Source organism: Scyliorhinus torazame, chromosome 8 (assembly GCF_047496885.1).
Source record: "Scyliorhinus torazame isolate Kashiwa2021f chromosome 8, sScyTor2.1, whole genome shotgun sequence".
NCBI classification, from domain to species: domain Eukaryota; kingdom Metazoa; phylum Chordata; class Chondrichthyes; order Carcharhiniformes; family Scyliorhinidae; genus Scyliorhinus; species Scyliorhinus torazame.
The window spans coordinates 238,698,053-238,718,404 of NC_092714.1; the positions used below are offsets into that span (position 1 = coordinate 238,698,053).

General features: G+C 43.5%; 1 protein-coding gene across 5 annotated transcripts in view; it reads left to right on the forward strand.

Moving 5' to 3' along the window:
• LOC140428479 (microtubule-associated protein RP/EB family member 1-like) overlaps positions 1–20,352 on the forward strand; it is a 107,129-nt gene that overhangs the window by 62,187 nt on the left and 24,590 nt on the right. For 4 of the 5 annotated variants that reach the window (XM_072514992.1, XM_072514993.1, XM_072514995.1 and 1 more), the window contains exons 3-5: positions 5,459–5,604; positions 7,344–7,551; positions 18,505–18,588. In XM_072514992.1, coding sequence (XP_072371093.1) covers positions 5,459–5,604; positions 7,344–7,551; positions 18,505–18,588 — 438 coding nt within the window. The remainder of the gene's footprint in view (positions 1–5,458; positions 5,605–7,343; positions 7,552–18,504; positions 18,589–20,352) is intronic. The other variant, XM_072514996.1, reaches the window with a different exon arrangement.

The following is a 20,352-nucleotide window of genomic DNA, read 5'->3' on the forward strand; positions in this document are numbered from 1 at the left end:
CCATAGTGAACATTTCAGTCAGACGGAAGTGTTGTCTTAGTTGGTTCCATGTTCAGAGCGTGGCTACCACCATTGGGCTTGTGGAGTGCTTGGCCGATGGGGGTGGGTGTGCTGCTGTGGCCAGGGCCCGGAGAGCTGTCCCGGTGCAGCAATTCTCCTCCATTTCTATCCATTCAGCTTCTGGAACCTTTACCCATCCCCTCACTCGTTCCACTGTGGCTGCCCAGTGGTAGTTTTTAGTTTTTTTGGGCGGATCCTTGGGCTTTCCTCTTCACCGCCCCTCTCCCATGCAAACACAAATGGCATAATAATTTTTTCTACTGTGTTAAAGGAGGCCTTGGGATGTAGATCGGTATAGATCTAAACAGGAAGAGGAATTTGGGCAGTACGTTCATCTTGATCATCTGCACTCTTCCCGCCACGGAGAGTGGGAGTGTGTCCCATCTCTGCAGGTCCTTTTTTTACTTCCTGATTCTATTTGTGGATCCGTGCCCAGTCATGGGCAATTTGGATCCCCAGGTAGTGGGATTTGTTTTTGGCTTGTTTAAATGGCAGTCCCTCCAGCTCTGCCCCTCTCCCTTGCAGGTTCACTAGCAAGATTCCACTTTTGTTCAGGTTGAATTTGTAGCCCTAGAAGGTTCCAAACTCTTTCAAGAGCACCATGATACCTTCCACGCTGCTTCATGAGTCTGCGACATAGAAGAGCAGGTCATCTGCATTGAGTCTCCCCTCCACATCCCCTTCCAGTTTTTCGCGGCTCTGGGTATGATCGCCAGGGTGAATAGCAGCGAGGACAACGGGCATCCCTGTCTCGTGCCTCTGTGCAGCTGGAAGCATTTGGAGCTGGGGGTGTTGGTCCGCAAGTTTACCATGGGAGCACTATACAGTGGTTTTGCCATTGCTGTGACCCCTGCTCCAAGCCCGAACCGCTCCAGTACCTCTTATAAAGTATTTCCACTCCACTCTATCGAAGACCTTTTCTGCGCCCAGGAAGATATCGCCTCTGGTGTTCTCGCCCTGGATAGGGTTATTAACACGTTTAGCAGATGCCTGATGTTTGACATTAGCTGCCTACCCTTAACAAAGCCTATCTGGTCCTCTGCCATCACCTCTGGTATGCAGTTTTCCAGTTGCCTGGAAAAGCAATCATTGCTTTGACAAGGGGTCACCTGGACTCGAAACGTTAGCTCTTTCTCTCTTTACAGATGCTGCCAGACCTGCTGAGATTTTCCAGCATTTTCTCTTTTTGTGTCAGATTCCAGCATCCACAGTAATTTGCCCTTATCTCTTTCCCTGCCTTACTCTTGCGCCAGACTGGTGTACAATTGTTGAAGTTCATCCATGTGTTCTTTAAATGTCTGCCATTACCTATCCACCGTCAGCCCCTTAAGTATCCTTTGCCAGCTTATCCTAGCCAATGTATGTCTCACCATCAAAGTTAGCTTTCTTTAAGTTCAGGACTCTAGCCTCAGACTTGACTCTGTCACTGTCCATCTTATTGAAGAATTCTACCATATTATGGTCACTATTCCCAAAAGGATCTTGCACCACGTTGCTAATTAATCCTTTCTCATTGTGCAATACCCAGTCTAGGATGGCCTGCTCTCCAGTTGGTTCCTCGACCTATTGGCCGAGAAAACCATCTCTTATACATTCCTGGAAATCCTCCTCCATCGCATTGCTACCAGTTACATTAGCCCAATCAATATGCAAATTGAAGCCACCCATAATAACTGCTGTACCCTTACTGCACGCATCTCTAATTTCCTGTTTAATGCCATCCCCAACCTCTCAACTGCTGTTTGGTGGTATGTACACAACTCCCACTAATGTTTTTTGACCTTTGGTGTTCTGCAGCTCTACCCATTCAGATTGCACATCATCCGGGCAAATGTCGTCCTTACTATTGTATGAATTTCCTCTTTAACCAGCAACGCTACCCCATCTCTCTTTCCTTTCTTTCTCTCTTTCCTGAATATTGCATACCCCTGGAGTACTGTGAACAGTTTTGCCCCTTGTTTAAGGAAAGATATTATTTCATTGGAGGTGTTTCCGAGTCGGTTCACTCGGATAATTCCAGGTATGGAGAGATGCAAGATTGTGAGCAAAGATTATTGGGACTCTACTCATTGGAATTTGGAAGAATGAGAGGTGATCTCATTGAAACATATGGTTCTTGAGGGGCTTGACCAGGTACTGATTGAGAGGTTGCTTCCCCACATGGAAGAGTCCAGGACCAGAGGGCATAGTCTCAGAATAAAGGGGTGCCAATTTAAGACCGAGAACGACCTACTGTCCCTATTTCTTATGGTCTTATCAACGAGATCCCACCAATTTTCCCTCATCAAAGATACCCTAACGATTTGATGATATCCCCACTGTACATTCCATGCGCCAAGTAATCAAGTAACCACTGTCACTACCTGTGCAGCCAGGTTAATATAACGCTTCTGTGCTCACATCATACTCCCTTGATAGGATAAAAGGGAATAACACAAAATCAGGAATATAATCACAAGGGAACAAAGTTCAGGATTAATGATGAACTGCAGGATAATATCACTGTCCACGAAACGGTCAAAGCCACGACAGGAACATTAAGCAACATCCAGGATCCATACAGAGTTTCACCGAAGCCTGTGCACATCTGCCATGTCGTCAGCCCGAAGCCCTGGAAAACAAACCTGGGCCCTGGCGGGTGTGAAGTCCCGTCACATCTGGCCACAACCCTTCTCGACAAACAGAGGGTGAGACAACTTAAGATCAGTGATCGGACGCTTCGACCGACCCCTGCCTCGAAGACCAGGTACATTATGCTCAATCGAACTCAAATGCCCATCCTTCAAATCGAGATTGTGAAAGCGTGTTCTCTAATTTGGCCGGGAATTCATCCCAGTTCTCCTTGGGAGACCGGGCGACGGACACTCCTTCTCCGACCCCATCTCCCCAAATCTACCAAGGACTGAATGCGAGCTCCCACCGAGGAAATTGCCCTATTGACTGGTAGGATTCTCTTCAGGATATCTCCCAATTCAACGTGAGCAAAATGTAGAAATTTAAGGTACTTTTAGTCCTGTTGCCGCTTTGGCACCTTGCATAATTATATTCTCTCCTGAATTGTAGGAAATGAAAAGGGTGGGAAAAGAGACTTTCATTTATATAGCGCTTTTCATGGCCATGGAACATCCTGACGCACTTTCCAGTCAATTATGTACGTTTTTGAGTATAGTCACTGTTGTAATGCATGAAACCCAGCCCCTAATATGTGCACATCTATGTGTTAATTGCCAGATAATATTTATCAATAATGTTGGTTTCATTTTGGCCAGGACATTGGGATGACTGCCCCTACTGTTTTCATGACGAGGTATGGGATTTTTTTTTTTTTTTACAGCTTCCTGAAAATCAAACGGGGTCTTGGTTTTGACCCCTCATCTGACCGTTAAGATCCCCATTGATGTTACCTGTGTCTCAAAATCCTGAAGGATAACTTGAAACACGGGTTGTTAATGGCCTATATTTATTTAGAATAATGTGAGGAACAATGTACATCTCAGTGAGGATCAGACTAGTTGTTGTGTAAATGATTTTTTTAAACTTTATTAAAGTAAAAGAAAAAAACACATGGCACTTAACTAATATGCATTATGAACTATAAACGCCATTTTATCTGATGTTACTACCTCTTGTTCCCAAAATATAACCATGTTTCCTGAACTCATTGAGACACCTTTTTTCCCAAACAACATCCAATTTTAGTAATTCTATATAGGTCAAATCCAGCGAATAGTTACTACAAAATACCGCAGAGGTGTCCAAGCCTGGAAAAGCATCGCTTCCTGGATCAGCGAAGGCACAAAACTGCTTCTTTTAGAGGAGAATATCTGCAACCTGCCGTGGCTCTAAACGTTAGATGGAACAGTCTCTGTGGCTCGGATCGCAGATGGAACTGGCTTGCCTGACTGGTGCATGGAGAACTAGCCGCCTTCCCAATGAGGGTGCTAGCAGTTATGCTGTTCAGTCTCTTTGATATCTGACCCTTTTGATTCGGCTGTTTACATCTCTCAAATTCCTTGCCTTTAGAAGAAAGGCATCATTTGTATAGACCCACTAAACTCTGGTAAACCATGTTTCTGGTGGTACTAATCTTGTTACAGGGCAGATCGCTTCTCATTATTCCTCTAGACATCTGCTAATTTTGTTACTTGTATGTTGTTTTGTTTTCGTCTCAAGTTCACTGTTAACCTTGTTAATTTCCCAAATTCCCAACATGACAAGACTGCGTCTCTTGGGTAGCACCCCTTTGATATTGGATTGGACTGGACTGCCAGAAACAGTTGTGTGTTCAAGTCACAGATGAGATTGAACCCACAACCTCCTGACATGTGAGACGAGCACTTCCAGTGAACTATCGCTAACCGAATTTTAATGAAAATTTCAGCTGAACATTTAAAACATGTATATCTTTCCACTTTGCTCTCTCCTCTACATAACTTTGCATTATGCTTTGTATTGAAAAGGGAAATACAACACTTCCATTAATGCTGTGCCTGGTCAGTGAGCAGCTGAATTGTGCAAAAGTGCAAGACTCTAATTTATTTCCTGTTCAGTTGGGTACCTCACTGAGTGCAGTAGCAGGGAGTGCTGCAATTGTGCTCTTTGGTTGGCTGGGTTAAAGAGGGGAAGAATAACCTTTTTGAAAGCACACGTGACTTTGATACCTTCAGGACAAAAGTCAGCAGATCAGATTTCTGAGTCTTATTGGTTCACTAATGGCAAACACAAAGGTTTATCCCTTCATTGATGGAAAGGTTATACTTAAAGCAGCACATCTAGAAGACTAGTAGCCATGGGTCTCGGCGGTTGCACAACTTCTGGAATTTATCCATAAAGAGAGGGAAAGTTCCAGATTTAATCTTTGACCTCTGTTAATCACAGTGGTGGTGGCTAGATTACTGTCGCTGACTGGAGGAGTGTTAAAAGTCTTCCAGAATTCCTGCTTCTGAGCACAGTTGAACAACCCGTTCAAACTTTAATAATTAATTGCCAGCACTCTGTTAAAGCTCATATATGGCACATATCAATTTGAAGCACTGCATTCCAAAGGCTAGTAGTACAGAATAGAATCAAATCTTCCATGAACAGGAGATATTGGGGGTGGCAGCACAGAAAAAGTTGGATGAAAACATAAAGGTTGCATATTAAACATTCAAGTTCCATCAATTGTAGAGCGGTCCTGACGTGGAAGGATTCTACAACCATAATTAATCTTTCATTGGTAGCTAGAGTTTTGCCCAAATAACCTATTACCCCACTTCTGTTGCCCTGGTAAATGATCAAATGGTAACACATCTGAAAGTAAATGGTTTTTAAGCAAGTATGATAACAGATAATTTAACACTGGGGCACTCGGAATGTATGGCAACCTAGATTTGTAAAATAAATTTCTGTTTTAAAGGTACAGCATTTTGTCAGTTTATGGACATGCTTTTCCCTACTTCTGTTGGACTGAAGAAAGTGAAATTTCAAGCCAAACTGGAACATGAATATATTCACAATTTCAAGCTTTTACAAGCAGCCTTCAAGAAAATGGCGGTCGATAAAGTAAGTTATCAGCAATAAATTGCTTGCTGTCCAGTTGTATGGTCATCTTGCAATAGGTTATATTGCCATCATAAGGGTAGCCCATGAGCACTGCTCTACTGGATGCACAGAAACTAGTTCAGTATATTTATTTTGTTGCAATAATTAACAAAGCTTCATAAATGTCTTCTTGAACAGACTTATTAATTGGTGTTCCAAAAATTGGTTGATTTTTGTTACATAGCTAACAGACTGCAAAACCGCATTCAAGTGCAATTTTGTATTTTCTTTCCACTGGTTCTTCAACCACGTTCTACCTCTTTCCCTCTCAAACCCCTCCAGAGCCCCTTCACCTCCAGACTGCCTATAAGTCTTGATTTAGATGTAATTACACCCAGACAACAATTGGGAAGACCCAAGGCCATCATCTAGTTTTGTTATTGATTTGATGTCCTGCCCTGGTCTTGAGCTGAATTGAATTACTTGTTTCTCAGCATACTGTGCTGAGAGGGCATAGATCATAGAATTTACAGTGCAGAAGGAGGCCATTCAGCCCATCGAGTCTGCACCGGCTCTTGGAAAGAGCACCCTACCCAAGGTCAACACCTCCACCCTATCCCCATAACCCAGTAACCCCACCCAACACTAAGGGCAATTTTGGACACTAAGGGCAATTTATCATGGCCAATCCACCTAACCTGCACATCTTTGGACTGTGGGAGGAAACCGGAGCACCCGGAGGAAACCCACGTACACACTGGGAGGATGTGCAGACTCCGCACAGACAGTGACCCAAGCCGGAATCGAACCTGGGACCCTGGAGCTGTGAAGCAATTGTGCTATCCACAATGCTACCGTGCTACCCATGGTGGCGCAATGGTTAACAGGTTCAATCCCGGCTCTGGGTCACTGTCTGTGTGGAGTTTACACATTCGCCCAGTGTTTGCCTGGGTTTCACCCCCACAACCCAAAACATGTTCAGGGTAGGTGGATTGACCACACTAAATTGCCCCTTAATTGGAAAAAATTAATTGGGTACTCTAAATTTATTTATTTAAAGCATACTGAGTTGAACTGCACTGCTTAGTCTCACAAACATAAGGACTGGCTACTTCCATTTCTAACATCCCTGTCTCCACATCTGCCCCAACTCATCTGCTGAAATGCTTACACTTGCAGTTTTCACCTTCATATTTGACTTTTCTAATTTTCACTCTGTTTCAGCTCAATGCAAGTATCCTTTCCAATCCCAAGACCTGCTCACTCATTATTTCTGTTTTGCCGGGTCTACATTGGTTCCCAACCCACCAATTCAAAAGTATGATTTTTAAAAAATTAGATTTCTTGCTTGGCATTTGTGTAATTTATTCCAGCTCTATAATTCCCTTAAATTCCCTGGTCCTCTAACTCTGGAATGGTCCAAATCCTCCCTCCGTTCGTAGCAGCATTGGCCATTGAGCTTTTTGCTGCCTCAGCTCTGAAGTTGCCTCCCCTAACTTTTCCATCTCCCTCTTCCTTTAAGACTTTTCTCAATACTCGCTGCTTTTGGTAACCACTCCTAATAGCTTCTTCATTAATGATTTTTTTGTATTCATTGTGCTTATAAGAATTAAAGTTGTTTAAGCCTTATGAAAGCTAGACTTTACTTGTTTACTTCAAAGACTAGGCACTAGTGAATTTCACTCCCTCTCTCTGATCTGAACAGGCTCATTGATCCCATTCTGCCTAAGACAATATTTGTTTAATTTTCTCTTTTTCAGATAATCCCTGTTGATAAACTAGTAAAAGGGAAATTTCAAGACAATTTTGAGTTTGTTCAATGGTTCAAGAAATTCTTTGATGCAAACTATGATGGTAAAGATTATGATCCCATATTTGCCCGGCAAGGTCAGGATGCAGGTCCACCACCAAATCACGGTGACCAAAGTTTTAATAAACCTAAGAAAGCACTTGGTACAGGAACCACAGGTATTGCAACTCAATATTTTTAGTAACTGTAAATGTGTTGCATATTTATTGAAAATTCATCTGGGTACAAAAGTACTTGGTTTACAGATTTGATTTTGGTTGACAAAAGTACTAAAAGCAGATTTAATTATAATGAAGCTTGAGGGGTAATTAGTATGAGCATGTATTTTGTTTTCTGTGCCTGGCTGTGGGCTTTATATTTGTATTAAAAAATCTATAAGCTGTCTTTCCTTGCAACCAATTGACTGGGTATATATGCATTTCAGGTCATTTCCTGTAGTTCCACAGCATTTAAATGTTAGTTTCTGATTTTGTTAGCTACATTGCTCATGCCACTTCTAAGGTTTCTTTTGGTTAAAGTAACTCCTAAAAAGGGAAGACTCCAAATTATATTCATTCATTGTCTATAACGATTGATTGGTATTTATTGTCACATGTACCAAAGTACCGTGAAAAGTATTTTTCTGCGGCCAAGGGAAGGTAGACAGTACATAGTAGACAAAAGAATAATCGACAGAGTACACTGACAAATGGTATATTTTGCCTCGCGTTCGAGAGCGCTGTCTTGTTTACTTATTCAACTTTTGTACAGAGGGGAAAGTAGGTGACAATATAATCTCCGTGCCTTCTAACTCTCCAGTTGCATCGACACCTGTATTTGCATCGCTGAAATATTTGTTGCCAATGCATAATGTGTGCCACAGTGGAATTTAATGCCCCCCTCCCCACACTCCCTGCACCCCCAATCCCAGTGGCAAGTTTGGAGGTGAGGGGGAGAGTGCTAGCTGGGGACGCCGCTCACTTTGCCCAGTTAAGTCTGGTGCAGAAGGTTCATCAATGTCTGCTCACCCGATGCTAATCAAGGCTTTTAAGTGCGCAATTAATGCCCTCTTCAGGGCCCCAGCCTGCCACCACTGTTGTTCAACCAACAACAGGAGACATATGTGGGAAGCCTGAACAGCAAACCCTTGTTGCGCTCCTCGAGGGAAGTGGGGTGGTGGCTGTGGCCCTTTGTTCAAAGGCACTCCGTGCCTCATTGAGGGATCTAGCATCAGAAAGGTGGAGGACCCCTGAGAATCACCACTGTGCCCATCCCTGCCTCGCCTCACTCACCTTTGGCCTAGGTATCCTCAGGTATGCTGGGTCTATGGTGTGTGTATTGTAAACTGCCACTACTCACAATGGTGCTGCTTGCACCAGCATCTCTTTGGGGTGGGATTTCTGACCCCAGGGTCCTTAATCTTAGAGAAGGCCCAAAGGTGGCCACTTAAGTGTCTGAACTGAAATGAGTACAGTGTACCTTGCCCCATGGAGGCAGCACAGATCTCATTCCAGCTGATAGGCGAGACCTGCATTGCCTTGATTAAATTCTGCAGTGTTTATCTGCAGAACGTGAAAATCGCATTGGACGAAATATTCACCACAAATAGCCTTGAAACGAAACATCCCGAGGCCTTGTTCGTTGTAGCTGGGGACTTCAATCAGGCCAAGCTCAAGAGCGTACTACCAAGTTACAACAACACGTCACCAGAGGCTCAAACATCCTGGACCACTGCTACACAAATATCAAACATGCCTACCGCTCTATCGCCTGCCCACACTTTGGCAAATCTGACCACAAGGCTGTGCTCCTGCTCCCGGCTTATAAGCAAAAACTGAAGCGGGAGAATCCGTCAAAGAAAGTCGTGCATTGTTGGTCTGAGGAATTGGATGATCTCCTCCGGGACTGCTTAGAGTCAGTGGACTGGTCAGTATTTAAAAACTCTGCGACCAGCCTGAACGAGTACGCCACTCCAGTAACTGACTTCATTAGTAAGTGTGTCGAAGACTGTGTGCCAAAGAAGCAAATCCGCGTGTTTCCCAACCGGAAACCCTGGCTGAACAGGGATATCCACTGCTTGCTGAAGCCTAGGTCTGAGGCGTTCAAGTCAGGCGACCCTGACCTCTACAAGAAAGTCCGGTATAATCTAAAGAAATCCATCAAAGGTGCCAAATGACAGTACCGGACAAAGCTCGAGTCCTAGGCTAGCCACACGGATCCCCGCCATCTATGGCAAGGTCTGCAAGACATAATGGGCTACAAGATGAAGGCATGTAAAATCGTCGACACCAATGCACCCCTCCCTGATGAGCTCAACGCATTCTATGCCCGCTTTGAGCAAGAGGTCAGCGAGAGCGAGCCCGCCACCCCAGAAGTCGCAGATTAACCTGTATCTGAGATCACCACTGCAGACGTCAGCGCAGCCTTCTCGAAGGTCAACCCACGGAAAGCCACTGGCTCGGATGGGGTACCCGTACGAACACTCGGGTCTGCGCGGATCAGCTGGCGGGGGTATTCGCAGACATCTTCAACCTCTCTTTACAACAATCTGAGGTCCCTGTCTGCTTCAAGAAGGCGACCATCATCCCTGTACCAGAAAAAGTCAGGCAGCGTGCCTTAATGACTTGTCCAGTGGCTCTGACATCCATCATCATGAAGTGCTTCGAAAGGTTAGTCATGGCACGAATCAACTCCAGCCTCCCGGATTGCCTTGATCCACTACAGTTTGTCTACCGCTGCAACAGGTCCACAGCAGACGCCATCTTCATGGCCCTGCACTCTACCCTGGAACAACTAGATAACAAAGACACCTATGTCAGACTCCTATCTATCGACTATAGCTCCGCCTTCAACACCATAATTCCTACGAAACTCATCTCCAAACTCCTTGGCCTCGGCTCCTCCCTCTGCAACTGGATCCTGAACTTTCTAATCCACAGGCCACAATCAGTAAAGATAGGCAACAACACCTCTTCCACGATCATCCTCAACACCGGTGCCCCACAAGGCTGTGTCCTCAGCCCCCTACTATACTCCTTATACACCTATGACTGTGTGGCCAAATTCCCCTCCAACTCGATATTCAAATTTGCTGATGACACCACCGTAGTGGGTCAGATTTCAAACAATGACGAGACAGTACAGGAATGAGATAGAGAATCTGGTGAACTAGTGCGATGACAATCTCTCCCTCAATCAACAAAACGAAGGAGATTGTCATCGACTTCAGGAAGCGTAGTGGAGAACATGCCCCTGTCTACATTGTTGCCTGTTTTACCTGCTATAAATATGGCAATCAATAAGGTTGCCCTACTTTCTTTAGATATCGATATTATATTGCTCAGTCGCCAGGTATCAAATGATACCACCACAAGGTTCAACCGGATTTCGATCAAAGAGCCAAACACCAGTTAGTTAGTTCAAGATCAGTGGTACTTTATTTACACACGCAATTAACATGCAACATAAACACTACTAGTTAAACTACACCTAACAACTATGACAACCTGTACTTAACTTCAGGCACCCGGCTTAGGTCAGAGGAAAAGCGGCCTTTGTTCGAATCTGGATCTACTGGGTCTGGAGAAGTAACTGCTGCTCAGCTGGGCTTATCCGTCTGGTAGCGGGCGTTGAACTTGAACTTGCTTCTGGTGGTGCTGCAATTGGAGGTGGACGTTGCCACAGTGCCAGGTCCAAGAGAGGTCGAACACATGGCAGTGTCTCTCTTTATCCTTGGAGTTTTGCGCTCTTTTGGGCGGTCCTTAGGTTTGGACCCCATTCATTGGGTAGTTCTCGATCATTGTATTCAATTTGAGCCAATAAAGGGGCGGGTGCCTTGATGGCTGGGCGTGTCCTAAGCGGTCATTGACCCTGTTGTTTAGGCTTCCTGAGTAAAGGCAGTGGCGCCGAAATGTCTGGGATTGTATTGGTACCTGAGTATCAGTCCTTTGTCTTACGGAGATGGGCCATCAAAATGCTAATCGGTTGGGGGTTTCAGTGCTGTCTGGATTCCTTGCTCACAAATATACATTCAGGCTCTGAGCCTGCCTGAATCTTACATTGTCCACATTTCCCTTTAGGCTTCGCGAATGTCCATGTTTCTTGCTGTAAGTGGCCATCCCAGATGGCTACAACATCAATGGGAACGAAGTAGAAAGGGTTGAGAGCTTCAAGTTATTAGGTGAACAGATCAGCAACAGCCTATCCTGGTCCCACCATGCCGACACTATAGTTCAGAAAGCCCACCAACGACTCTACTTTCTCAGAAAACTAAGAAAATTTGGCATGTCAGCTACGACCCTCACCAACTTCTACAGATGCACCATAGAAAGTATTCTTTCTGGTTGTATCACAGCTTGGTATGGAGCCTGCTCTGCCCAAGACCGCAGGAAACTCCAAAAGGTCGTGAATGTAGCCCAGTCCATCACGCAAACCAGCCTCCTGTCCATTGATTCTATCTATGCCTCAGAAAGGCAGCCAGCATAATTAAGGACCCCCTGCACCCCGGACATACTCTCTTCCACCTTCCGTCAGGAAAAAGATACCAAAGTTTGAGTCACGTACCAACCGACTCAAGAACAGCTTCTTCCCTACTGCCATCAGACTTTTAAATGGACCTACCTCATATTAAGTTGATCTTTTCTCTACACCTTGCTATAACTGTAACATATTCTGCAGTCTCTCCTTCCTCCCCTATGTATGGTATGCATTGTACAGCATGCAAGAAACAATACTTTTCACTGTATACTAATACATGTGACAATAATAAATCACAAAGTCTGAGATTGTGCACAGCCCGAATTAAGTGGATTTCAGTTTTGTTGCAGCTAAAGTATGACAGGCCCTTTGAAGCTGTGGAACTTCTTTATTTGTGGTGTTTAAGGCCTTGGGAAAATATTTATGCAAGGCAAGTCTCTTGATGGATGCATCTCCAGTGAAAATGAGAAGTACTTTATTCAGCCCTCAACTGACTAGGAATTGAGAAAGCTGGTTTCATTTAATGTAATTGACAAAAGAAAAAACAATTGCGATGAGTTATGACCAGGATTGCACTACATGGAAGTGTGTTGAATGCAGATTGAATAAAAACGGGAATTGGATAATTACTTAAAGGGGTAAATCGTACAGGGGAGTGTTTCTAGTTGGATGGCTTTCAAAGAGCCAGCACAGGCACAATAAACTGACCCATTTTCTCTGCAGTATTTAAGTGATTCTACACTGAGGCATTTTTTTTTTTAAAACCCTTCAAATCTGTCCGTGTTTTGCATGAGAAGACCTTGGAGTGTGTACTATCTTTCGTTCAATTTGAAGTTGATGAGTGTTCACACTCGTGATCTGCATCTTATTTTCACAGAATGACTGAAAATCTCATTGCATCAGTTTGCAAGTGTCATCCTGGTATGTTAGTGTATTAGGCCATCAGTTTTCTTCCTTGATATTCCATTCCATTGTTTAGGTTTAACCATGCCATTTAGGTGATGCTGAACAGACTAACTGCTGTCCCACAAAGAAGTTAGCAGATGTATACCTTTTTTATCATGCATATACTGCTTATTAGCAATATTATTAAATTAACCTACTTCCCTCTAGCTCTGGTGATGAGCTTAAGCATTTAAAAATATAGTTGAGATTACTGAACAGACTTTCTTTATTAATCATAGTTATCAATCAATAGAGTACAGAAGGGAACAATTCGTATTTCTCTCTCTCTACCTGGTTATTCTTCTCTCTCTTTATATGCAGGTTGTTTACATTGGTTGGTAAACACTCAGATTTCTGCCCATATTCCATTAGATACTTTGCTGATTTAATTGTCATATCTCCTGTTTCAATTCAACACACTTTCACAATTATGGTACTATTTTCCTTTAGGTAATTAAGTTTGACTTTTTGAAATTGGGATGGAGAATTGAAACTTTCAAGAGATTTGCTGCACAGAGAACCATTTCTATGGGCTTCCTGGTCTTTTAATAAGAAGTGCTGAACAGAGAACTATTTCTGTGGGCTTCTCGGTCTTTTAATAAAAAGTACATTTATATAGCACAATGTTTTACAAACTTTTTTTCCCGGGACCCACTTTTACCAGCTGGCTGACCTTCGCAACCCACCAGTTTTGCTCACCTTTTAATGTGACAGGTGAGCTAGTTTGGTCCTCACGATCTCACTTGCTTTGTCATTTGATGTTACATTTCTGCTAAGGACTTCAGCTGATGATTTAAGTTATTGTTGCATCCTTTGAAAAAAATCAAGAGGTTTGTCATAGAACTTGTTATCCTTAGTCTTCAAATGCCTTTGATGTTTTGAGCGTTTTAAACTTCCATTTGCCAGTACCCCTGCATATAACACGTATGGGCTTTGCATTCTGATTTGCATTGGCACAGCGATTAGCACTGCAACCTCTCCGAACCAGGAACCCGGGTCGATTCCAACCTCCGGTGACTGTCTGTGAGGAGTTTGCAATTTCTCCGTGTCTGAGAGATTTTCCTCCGGTGCTCCGGGTTCCTCCCACAGTCCAAAGATGTGCAGGTTAGGTGGATTGACCATGCTTAATTACCCCTGGGGGGGGGGGGGGGGTGCGCAGGAATAGGTCAGAGGATTGGCCCTAGGTAAGTTGGTCTTTCGAAGGGTCGGTGCAGACTCAATGGGCTGTATGGCCTCCTCCTGCTCTGTAGGAATTCTTTGATTCTGTGAATTAATAATGCCACACCTCAAGAAAGCATATTTGTACTGCTTTATTCCTGACTTCAGTTTCATCTTAATGGGTTGTTCACCCATTAGCTCATTCCAGCACTGCTTTGTCCTGCTGTGAGCAGCTCACACCAATACTGTTTGTTCTGACGTAGACTCTCCTGAGCAGTTCTCTCTGCAGGAGATTTAGTTGCGAAATCCTGGCCCATTTGTGTCTCTGGCCCTCTTGTCCTTATTTTGAAACAATCCATTTTCAAGTCCTGTTGCTTGCTGGCAGCTACAAAATGGAGGAATCTCTCCTTTGTGATTTTGCACACAGAGCATGTGACATCAGTGTATGGGACGCATGACCTCTCTGCGTCGCTTCTGGTGGTAAGACTGCATCATTGTTTTTAAAATGTGGTCCTGGACAGCGCGCTGACATCCGGAGGAGGCAGTCTGCCCCACTGGGCTCCAGGCCTGCGCATTGCTAAATCCGCTGAGGTGGCACACATGCGCGCAACGGCCGTCATTCTTGAAAGTGGATCCCAGCCAACATTTCTAAAAGCTGGTCGCAGCCATTGGCAACTTTTTCTGGCGATCGCGAATGCCGCGACCGATTGCTCGCCCGCAACCCACCTGCGGGCCTCGACCATGAGTTTGAAACTGACTCTTATAGACCAAGAAATTAATGGATTCTGGGGCAAAAACGCACTATTAATTGAGGCAGCTGCAACAACATCCACTGCAGAATGGTAGAAAATGGTGGGAAAAACAGCTCAGTGGGTGAAGGACTTAGAGGCCAACTCGGTTTCTACATCGGAGACCACTTAGTAACGATGTCCACCCAGGAGCTGACAGGATAGGCAGTGCAGGAAAAGAAAACCTCATATCCAGGTGTGCAATGCTTATTACCTCTCTCCTACCAGAACCCTTTCAAAATATTGAGGGCCGCAGACATAGCATAATTGGCAAAAACGTCTTACCTGATACTGCAATGCCACACGTAGAACATGCAGTGCACAAGTAGGCCATTCGGCCCATTGAGTCTGCACCGACCCACTTAAGCCCTCACTTCCCTCACAGCACGGTAGCATTGTGGATAGCACAAATGCTTCACAGCTCCAGGGTCCCAGGTTCGATTCCGGCTTGGGTCACTGTCTGTGCGGAGTCTGCACATCCTCCCCGTGTGTGCGTGGGTTTCCTCCGGGTGCTCCGGTTTCCTCCCACAGTCCAAAGATGTGCGGGTTAGGTGGATTGGCCATGCTAAATTGCCCATAGTGTCCAAAATTGCCCTTAGTGTTGGGTTGGGTTATGGGGATAGGGTGGAGGTGTAGACCTTGGGTAGGGTGCTCTTTCCAAGAGCCGGTGCAGACTCGATGGGCCGAATGGCCTCCTTCTGCACTGTAAATTCTATGATTCCACCCTATCCCCGTAATCCGATAACCCCATCTAATCTTTTTGGATACTAAGGGCAATTTAGAATGGCCAGTCCACCTAACCTGCATGTCTTTGGACTGTGGGAGGAAACCCACGCAGACACCGGGAGAACATGCCGACTCCACACAGACAGTGACCCAGTGGGGAATCGTTCCTGGGACTCTGGTGCTGTGAAGCCACAGTGCTATCCACTGTGCTACCGTGCTGCCCATCTTGCAACTAAAGAGATCAAAGGTCAGATTAGTACTTTGCATACTGTTGGGAGCATAGCAGGTGATGTGCTTGCCAGGCAAGGGATGAATAAAGGAACAGTCTCCTACGAAACTCCAACAGTTCCTGTGTCCAGCTTGAATTTGGTGTGCTGGGATCTCTCTGCTATCTGACTGAGTTTGGTGGCCGAACAAAGGACATGGTGCCCTCTATTCAACTCCCAAGGTCAAAAATCCAGCGAGGACAAGTTAAATGTTAAAAGCCAGCTAGAAAAGACACTAAAAGGTAAAGCTACAGCAAGTCTTGAAACATTGTACGTCATTAAGAATCAAGCATACTCCCCGTTGAGTGGAAAAGCCTGCACAGCTCTAAACCCTCAACAAAAAGTTGGTGAGGTCAATGCAAAGACACCAAAAAGTGGATTTAGAGCAAAATCCCCACCTTCTTTAACAGACTTGAGTAAGCTGAAGACCACGGGGAAGATTTTCCAACTGTTCCCGCCAGCGGGGTCTTCCGGTCCTGGCGACGGCAAACCCCGATCACTGGTTTCCCGGTGATGTGGAGTGGATTCAATGGGAAATCTCATTGACAGCAGCGGGATCGTCACCATCATCCTCCACCACCGAAAAACATGCTGCGGAGGGCATGGGAAAATCTCCCCACCCCACCCCGCACAACCACCTCGGCTGTCTCGAAGCACTTTACGTTTGAAGTGCAGTTGCTGTTGTAATGGAGAAAACACACAATTCTCACACCGCAATGTGATGATGACCAGCTAATCTGTTTTTATGATGTTGATTGAAGGATAAATATTGGCTAAGAATACTGGCAATGACTCCTCTGCTCTCCTTCAAAATAATGCAATGAGATCTTTGACACCCACCCAAGCAGGTAGATGGTTTTATGCCATTTAAAAGATGACTCCTTCAACGGTGCAGCACTTTCTCATAACTCACTGGAGTGATCGCCTTGATATGCTCATGCCCTGGAACCTTTCAGATTCAGAGGCAAGGAGCTGGCATTGTGCTACATACATAAAAGGGTTTGGATTTAATGTGTTATTGTCACTGCTAGCTAAGTGGTTAGGATTATTGACTGTTTTGGAAAGTAAGAACATAAATTGCAACATTTATTTTACATTGGTGATTGTATTAAGCTAATAAGTATTAAAGGTCAATGACCTGAAGTTACAACAAAGAATTTAAGCTTTAACAATAAATCCACATAAATGGTTAAAACTTTTTAAGGCATTACTGATCTTTCCATTCTGCAGTCTTGATGATCATATACATGATTTAACTGGTATCCTAGTTATCCCTCCACCAAAGTCACTTTACATTAGAATTAACTCATCCAAACCTCTTGCGAACTGTACCCTAACTCTCACTAAGTTCTGTTCACCCATTAATCTTATGCTCTAAAACCTATATCGATCCTTGGTCCAAAAACATCTCACTTTTAAAAATCCTCATCGTTTTCATTTTTTTTGGTGACCCATAACCTCCCTCCAGCTCTGGTCCCTCTGCTTCAGTTCTGGAGTGTAGAGCACCCCAATTGTCTTTGCTCTACATTGGCCAAGCTCTAAAATTTCTCTTCTCAACTCTCTCCCTAGTTTTCCTTCTTTAAGACATTCCTTAAACCCAGTTCTTTGACCAAGTTTGTCATCTATCCAGAATCTCTATATGTAGCTGAGTGTTTAGTTGTATAGGTAATGCACCTCCTTTAGTGTCCTGGGATGTTTTGACTTTGTTAATGAAGCAAGTTGTAATGTTTAGGAAGATGCATTATTTTAGCAGTTGTACTCGGGCATCTTGAACTCTGCAAGCTTTCAAATGTTAGTATATTGAACACTTGTGAAAAACATAGTTCAACAATTTGTAGTTCAATATAAATTGTAAGATCTTTAAAATGTATAGAATTCATCAGTGTTGAGTATAATTTGTTGATGGTCCTATTCTTTTGGTTCAGTAAAGCAAGGCTGTAATTGTCGTGGTAACTTGCTGAAGGTTGTGTGTTTTGCCACTAGATGTCACATGAACTCTACATGCAAATAGAATTTATCCTTGTGGTTTTATGGGTTGGTTTTTGTTGCTGTTCCAAAATCTTTAGTGAAAGAGTGGAAACCAATTGCAATGGGAAACATATGTTTATGACTTGAGTGGCCTGAAATAATATGTAGATTTAAATTTTATGTTAGATCAAAATTTCTTGTGTTCTTGTATGAAATCCCTGTTGCTTATATTATATGGGGATACAAGTTCCATAATAAAGGAAAAGGGATATATAGGAGTAATTTCAAATATAAATGACTATGTACCTCCCTCTGAATTTAAATATTTCAATTGTCTGAGGGGTTTTGATTCTTATATTTTTAAAAGATCATTGAGTCTGAGATGAACTTCCTTTAACCATCCTGTTGCAATCCATTGTACTTCTTGCCTTTTTATTAATATAATTCCTGTATAAAGTTCATTTTTTTAGCCCTGCTGTGTTTTCACATTTACTTGCAGTTTTCATGCACACTATTTAGATTTTCAAGATTTAAAAATGAGTAACTCTTTTAAATGTGATTAAACTCCACAAACAAGTCTTATTACAAAATATTTCTCTTGGAAGTGTTTCATTGTACGGGAGAAAGTTCCTGTTGTTTGTGCTTAATGTCAGATTTTGGCCGGCATATTTAAAAACTGGGTTCCCATTCCCTTGTGCCAATAAATTGAGAAACTTGACATTTGCTGGCATATTTTGAATATGCCGTAGATTTGTGGGCCACCTTGCTATTCGTATTGGATAATTATCTGCTCTATAAATTACAGATGACAGTCTAAATACTGCAGCGCCAGAGAGGAAGACTCTGAAATCAACATTCTTTGTAGCAAATGTAACAAGACCAAATATTGGTACAATATTTTAGTATTTACAGAAAACAAGTATTTGCATTTTGTCATGTATGCCCTGTGGTGTTGAAAGTAAACATGGAATTCAGCACATGTCTTGTGTTTAGGAAAACTTGCCTGGCAAGTTATTTAGTGCAGCAGGTGGAAGTATATTTGCACTATTTTTGGGTGGATGGGGAGGGGGAAAAAAGAGGAACACTGCAGCAATTATGCAGGCTCAACACTAAAGCATAATTATAGTGGAACCCCAATTAACCATGGAATAGAGGGAATCCTCCCCTCCCCTCCATCTTAAAATAAAAAGTGGTAGACCCCAAATTGTACCAGCAGTTTGAGGAGTTAAAGAAGTGACAATTTGACTCATTAAATTGGAAAGGACTGTTGGGACAAGTATTTCACTGTGTAGTGATGGTAGCAAAATAGAATTTATTTAACATAGAGTAATTATTGGAATATGTGGGGAGAGCAGAGAGACTGGTCTTGAAAAGACTAGGTACTGCAGAGCTTGACTGCTTTATGGAATTGGCATTTATTTGTGTAGTAAAAGATAACAGTGTGCAGGACCCCCCCCCCCCCCCACACACACTCTCTCTCTCTCTCTCACACACACACACACACACACACACACACACACACATACATACACACATGCCGCATTGCAGGACAAAGAACGCACCAACACTTTCCTTTACCGATGTTCACAGCATAAGCTCGTGGGGTTGCTGCTGGGGATTTAATGCTCTGGGGAACAATACACAAATTAGATTAGTTTTCCAATGAAATCTAACTCTTTGAAAGTATGGATAATTAATGTTCCACTATACCCTGAAACTATTATTGGTATCAAAGCATGGGTGGCACAGTGCACTGCTGCCTCACAGCACCAGGGACCCGAGTTCGATTCCAGCCTTGGGTGACTCTCTGTGGAGTTTGCACATTCTCCCTGTGTCAGCATGGGTTTTCTCCCACAGCCCAAAAATGTGTAGATTAGGTGGATTGACCATGCTAAATTTTCCCTTCATATCCAATGGTTAGGTGGGATTACGGGATAGGGCAGACGAATGGTCCTAGGTAGGGGGTGCACTTTTGAGGATTGATGCAGACTCGACGGGGCGAATGGCCTCCTGCACTGTAGGGACCTCGAACTTGATGTCTACACATGTTGCCACCATTATGCTTGCCAATCAATCATAACATGAAGATGATCTGAAAAATTGGGAATCATCTTCTTGGTATAGTGAAAGTGATGAGCCTGAATTGCAGGTGTATTTTGTTTTTATCTAAACTCACCTCCCATTCACTGGTTGCAATGTTTTTGGTTCATTAGTTGGGAGGTAAGGTTACTTTTTGTGCACTGTTTCTCCACTTATTAACACGTAATGTTTACTTTCATTATGTTCACCACTCCTCATCAAAATTATTTTGCCAATAGGAAGTGGGATTTCTTGCCTGTTTCTATTAACTGCAAGAGTGGGTTGTTCAGGTTCTAGTCGTTAAATGATGGCCACTAAAATGAGGTATTAAAGCTTGCAGCTCAGCTAAAATGACTCCTAGGTCTAGATAATGAAACAATTGATTGGCTGGCAATGGTAGTAGTGGTGGAGAGGAAACCACACAACCTCATGGATGATCAGTGTGTGCGATCTGTCTGAGACGTGTACTTTGCAGAAAAACTCTTGAAATTTCACTCTTTCATATGCTGTACGTCCATCTCCGCATCAACCCAACAGCAAGTAATCTAAGCTGCAAACTTCTAAAGAAAATATA